This window comes from Neolamprologus brichardi, chromosome 20, assembly GCF_056152115.1.
Source record: "Neolamprologus brichardi isolate AB-2024 chromosome 20, ASM5615211v1, whole genome shotgun sequence".
NCBI classification, from domain to species: Eukaryota; Metazoa; Chordata; class Actinopteri; order Cichliformes; family Cichlidae; genus Neolamprologus; species Neolamprologus brichardi.
The window spans coordinates 34,507,881-34,513,757 of record NC_142123.1 but is presented as its reverse complement, the minus strand read 5'-3'; the positions used below and the strand labels follow the sequence as shown (position 1 = coordinate 34,513,757).

Sequence of the window (5,877 nt, the reverse complement as noted above, 5' to 3'; positions counted from 1 at the left end):
AAAATGTGCAGTGCTTTCTGATCCAGCATATGCTTTGCTTTCCCCAGGACGGCAATGCCCCGTGCCAGTTTCCCCCGAACATAAGTAATATGTGGCTTCCAACAGAGCTTGTGGTCAATGATCACCCCAAGAAATTTTATTTCATTTACTCTTTCTAAATATACATTGTCAACACATATTTCTACTTTGATGTTTCTCTTTTGTTTTCCAAACAACATAAATTTGGTTTTATCTAGATTCAATGATAATTTATTTATATCAAACCACTTCTTTAATATAGTTAATTCCTGTGTGATCATCTCCAAAACCTGTGGCAATTCCACACCTGAACACAGTATATTGGTGTCATCTGCAAATATTACAAACTTTAAAATCTCCGATATTCTGCAGATATCATTTAAGTACATAATAAACATTTTTGGACCCAGTACTGAACCTTGAGGTACTCCACAAGCTATATCCATCAAATTAGATTTATATTCATTTATTTGTACATATTGTTGCCTATTCCCAACATAGCTTTTTAACCATTCCAAAACCACTCCCCTAAACCCGTACTTTTCCAGTTTTTTTAATAGAATTTCATGATTAACCGTATCAAATGCCTTCTTTAGGTCTAAGAAAACGCCGAGCGCATACCTCTTATTATCCATACATTCCGTTATCTTTTCCATTAAATCTATTAATGCCAAAGCTGTTGATCTGTTGCTTCTGAACCCATACTGACTCTCTGTCATTAATTCATATTTTTCCACAAAACTGTCAAATCTTTTTATGAAAAGTTTTTCCAGTATCTTAGAGAACTGGGAGAGTATTGACACTGGTCTATAGTTTGTAAAATGATGCCTTTCACCGGTTTTGTAAATGGGAATAACTTTAGCAACTTTCATTTTTTGTGGAAAAACCCCTTTTTGAAACGACAAGTTGAATATATATTTTAATGGTTTTACAATACCATCAATAACTGTCTTTACTGTTACCATATCAATATCATTCCAGTCTGCACTGGTTTTGTTCTTAAGTCCTCTAACTATGTCATAAATCTCTTTCTCTTCCACTGCTCTTAAAAACATTGAGCTACTATTCCTTTCAATATTTTCACCAGTGTCCCTTTCTATTCCATCAACCTTTATTTCTTCTGCCAGTTTTGGCCCTATGTTTACAAAGAATTCATTAAAGCCATTTACTATCTCTTCCATGTTATTAATACTTCTTGTCCCTTCTATAAAGTACCCATGGTAATCATTATTCCTTGATTCATTTTTGATTATACTGTTTAATACATTCCATATATCTCTTGTGTTATCTTTATTGTGTTCTAACCTTTTAATATAATACTCTCTTTTACAGGATCTCATTATATTAGTTAATTTATTTTTGTAAGTTTTATACTTCCTTTCAGTTTCTATTGTTCTCTTTTTTATGAATTCTCGATATAGGGTATTCTTTTTTTTACTGGCATTTTGTAGTCCTTTAGTCATCCATGGTCTTCCTGCATAGTTGTGTTTCCTATTGATTTCAATTACTGGGCAGTTTTTATCAAGTAATGTGTTAAATGTTCTTAAAAATCCTTCGTAAGCTTTATTAACTTCTGTTTGTTCATATACAATATTCCACTCTTGCTTTAAAAGTTCATTTCTAAGACAATTTAATGTCTTCTCTGTTCTTATTCTTTTGTAAATAATCTTATGTCCATCATTGTTCACTTTATAATGGCAATTATAAGATGCAAAGACTGGTAAGTGGTCACTTATATCATTGATTAACAGCCCACTTTTTATATTTCCTTCTATTATATTTGTAAATATATTATCTAATAGAGTTGCACAATGAGATGTTATTCTGGTCGGTCTTGTTATCAGTGGAAATAAACCGATGCTGTACATGGAATCAATAAATTCTTCTGTACTCTTATTATGATTTGGATTCAATAAGTCAATATTAAAGTCCCCACAAATAAACATTCTTTTCTGATTTATATTTGTAAATAAGTCCTCCATTTTATCTTTAAATATCTCAATCTTAGATCCTGGTGTTCTATATATACAACTGACAATTAGGTTTTTCCTTTTTTCCATACTTATTTCCACTGATAAACATTCCATCACTCCATCAATAACAGTTGTCATTCTTCCCATTCTTTCGTACTTTAGGTTTTTATCAATGTAAAGTGCCACCCCACCTCCTTTCTTATTGATCCTGTCTACATGAAGGAATTCATATCCATTTATTTTAAAGTCTTCTTCTTTTCCAGGAGTTATCCAGGTCTCCGATATGGCTATCACATTGAATGGCTGTTCAAACTGTGTTATATAGTCTTTGATGGATTGAAAGTTTGCACATAAGCTTCGACTATTAAAGTGAACCATTGTTATACCCTGATCTACCTTGAATTCCTTTTTAAGTTGCTCCTTTGTATAATAATTGCATTCATTTGTCTTATTGTTAAAGAAATTACAATCAGGATCTATGTTACTGTCATACATCAATGTCTTATTTTCAATATCTATATGAGTTGTTAGTTGAAAATTGTCAGACATCTGCGTTGGTTGTGCACTTGGACGGTCCCATCATATTCAGCACTGCTTTGCATTTATCAGTTATATTTTTCTAGTTCCGTCATCTCTTTGATGACTAGAACCTTAGCCTGCTCTGGTGTTCCATTTAACTTAATGAATATTTTACAGTCTGACGTCCAAGTTGACTGTATTTTCTTCTGTTTTCTTAACATTCTTGCTTGTCTTGCAATGTCTGCATTTTTCTTGATTAGGTGTTCATTTAAATAAACATTTGTACCTTTTAGCTTTCTTCCTTGCTTGAGCAGTTCTTTTTTCTGTTTTCTATTAACAAAACGCATGATAATGGCAGGTATTTGATTTTTGTTTTTCCTTGGAAGAGGATGGCATCCCTCAATATTTTTATTGTCCATTTCGATACCTTTGCTTTTAAAGAAGGCCAGTACCTGTTCTTCCAAAGAGCGTAGCTCTTGCTCGGGTGGCTCCCCTCTCTCTGATGCTGCTACCCTCGCATATGTCTGATGCTTGGTTTCCAGTCCTGTCACTATCACATCATTTACTCTTGAATATTGTTCCAGATCTGACACCCGTCCTTCCAGCATAGCAATCTTCTTGTCCTTTTCCTCGCTCTGCCTTCTTAGTTCTTTAATATCATCCATCAAATTAAGTATCAGTTTTTGTTGTTTTGAAATTGTTGTTATTTCTTCTGACATAAAGTTTAGGGATTTCTTTATGTCCTCCAGTTCCTCCTCATTAACGGTGCTCCTCTTAGGCGGCATCTTAACGGCTTTAAGGCCCGCTGGTTGCGACCCACCTTTGAGGGTTGCCAAAATTAATTATTAATTATTGCTATTTGATTCTTCAATCGATGGAACAATTGATAGACTAGAATTATTGATAGGTGCAGCCCTGAATAAAATGCAATAGCTCTAATATATCACAGTCCCTGATATATTACACAAAAATAATAAAACATTAAGCTGAAATTAAGGTGCCCCTCTTATCATAGTAGTAGTTTTTGTCTCTGTAGAGAGATGCAGATAGTAGGCTGTCCACCTACTACACTACACTGTGCATCCAATGGAGGAGCTGTACAGAGAGATCCACAGGCAGGATTGATTTCTGTGCCATTCAGTGGTGCATTGTGGGTAATCTCAGTCTCTCACTGAGCATGTTCCTGTGATTGGCCAGCACGTCATGGAGTGGGTGGGAGGTATTGTCCTTATCTTGGACAGCATCCGCCTCTCTGACACCACCTTAAGGGAGTCCAGCTCTGTCCCCAGAACATTACTGGCCTTGGACTTTGTTCCTGGAGACAGATGTTGCTGTTGACTTGATTTTTCTTTTCATTTTTTACCTCCACAAACAAAATGAACCTTCATTGTCTTTGAGTGGTGTAAGAGGTCTCATGTCTGCACTCTCAGCATAGATGCATCAAAGTACATCAGAACAAACTGAACTTTATTCTTCCAGGAAACTGTGTGGATGTGGAGTGATGGTTCCCAGTTTGACTTCATAAACTGGGCCAGTGGAGAACCAAACAGTCCACCAGTATATTGTATACAGATAAACCGTGGAGGTACAAACTGAAAGTGGGACTGTTGATGAAATGTGTTTGGTTTTTATATTGACTAAAGTCATGTAATCTTAGGTCTTTATAGGAACTGTGTTTGTTCTTTTTACATTAGAGAAGAAGAAAACATTTACTGCACAGACCTCTGATTTTATTTCTGTTCTTCATTTTGATTCTTCTTTACAGGACGAGATTGAGCGGTGCATATACAGAACAGATGACAATCCCAAATTCCCTCTGCTGTTAAAAATGTCTTAAAGAAAATCACAGCAGTTCAATGTCAGAAATCCATACAGTCTCTCTGAGCCATTCATCGTTTTTTTATTTTTTAAATTAAATTCTTCTCAATCTTTTGTTTTTATATACTGATGTTTCATTCTCATGTATTTATTTATTTACCAGAAATTACCAACAAGGTAACAGATTGTGGAGAGCAATGGTGGTAATATCACTTCGTACCACAAGATGGGGCAGTAATTAAATATATTATTTATTTATTCATGTACACTCGTGTACATGTGTGTACATGCATACACACACACACACACACACACATATATATATATACATTATTATTTTACCATTAAAAGTAAAAATAAATCAACTAAAAAACAGAAAACATGCAGCAGCATGCAATTAAACTGCTTCAACTGTTTGCAGTTTCCCCCACATGGATGGATCTATTAGTTCTGGGGTTATTGTGAACACTCACTTTTTTTTTTTAGTAGCATGATCCTTTTTTTTTTTTTTTTTTTTGCCTGTCCCGTTTGGTTCTTTTGAATTATTGGAATCAGAATATCAGAATTATTGTCTAAAGGCGAAGAAAGATGCCCAACGGATTTACTTTACCAAATTGACCATCCCAGCCTTGCCTTAATGGTCTATTTGATTCACCTTTTATTGTTTATTCTATTTATTTTTTTATTTTCACTTGCTAGGTACGGGACAGACTTGAATGAGGAAAAGAAAAGGGAGAAAGGAAGAGGGGGAAAAACAGCGGAGAAGAGGGACGGGGATAAAGGGCAAAAAAACAAAAAACAACTAAATAAGCAGACAAAAAAAATACATATATCAATCACCTGGATCACCTGTTGGGAAAGAGAAAAGAAAACAAGCAGAAGAAAAGGAGAGCGACATAATAAACAACATCACGATGATATATGGGAATATAACAGTAAATACTTAATATTAAACATTGCTGTGCAGCACGTAATATCGACAGCACACAGTGTGCTTTGAGGTAGGAGCCAAAAAGGGTGTAGTTTGTGTGTGTGAGCACCCGTATGTACACCGGTGAGCATGAGCGTGCTTGTTTTTAAAAGGTTCCTTCATGTAATGATCTGCTAGAGGGTGTGGGGGGGCCACAGCTCCGTCCTCCAGGGCATGAAGCAGGTATGGAGGAGATCAAGGCTCCAGACATCCAGAGGCCCCCAGAACACAAGAGACCAAGGAAGACCAACAGAGGGGCAGCCGCGCCACTATCCCAGAAAGAGCTGAGGAGAGTCCCAGATGAGGGGTCACTCAGCAGCCGCGGAGCAGAAGCCAGGGGGGTGTTGCAGTGACGTGCCCGTGAGCTCCGCCGGCAGCCAGCTGTGCCAGAGTGACTGAGCCCCAGGCCGAGAGGCCGAGGGCACCCCACCTCCGAAGTGGCCCGAGCGAGCCCCAGGCTCCAGGCCCGACAAGCAGCCACCAAGGAGTGAGCTGGTGTGTACCTGGACGCCCATCCCCGGACACAAAGAACCACCAACGCACCAATGTCTGAGGGCGTCTGCCACTGGCAGGGGAAGT

At 37.2% G+C, this 5,877-nt stretch overlaps 1 protein-coding gene across 1 annotated transcript; it reads right to left on the bottom strand.

Annotated features, from left to right (window-relative positions):
- Positions 1–2,339: 2,339 nt before the first annotated feature.
- LOC148097078 (uncharacterized) lies at positions 2,340–3,331 on the bottom strand. Its single transcript, XM_087833471.1, has one exon. It carries the CDS (start codon positions 3,293–3,295, stop codon positions 2,597–2,599), a length of 699 nt encoding a protein of 232 aa, XP_087689597.1. The 5' UTR covers positions 3,296–3,331; the 3' UTR covers positions 2,340–2,596.
- Positions 3,332–5,877: the final 2,546 nt, after the last annotated feature.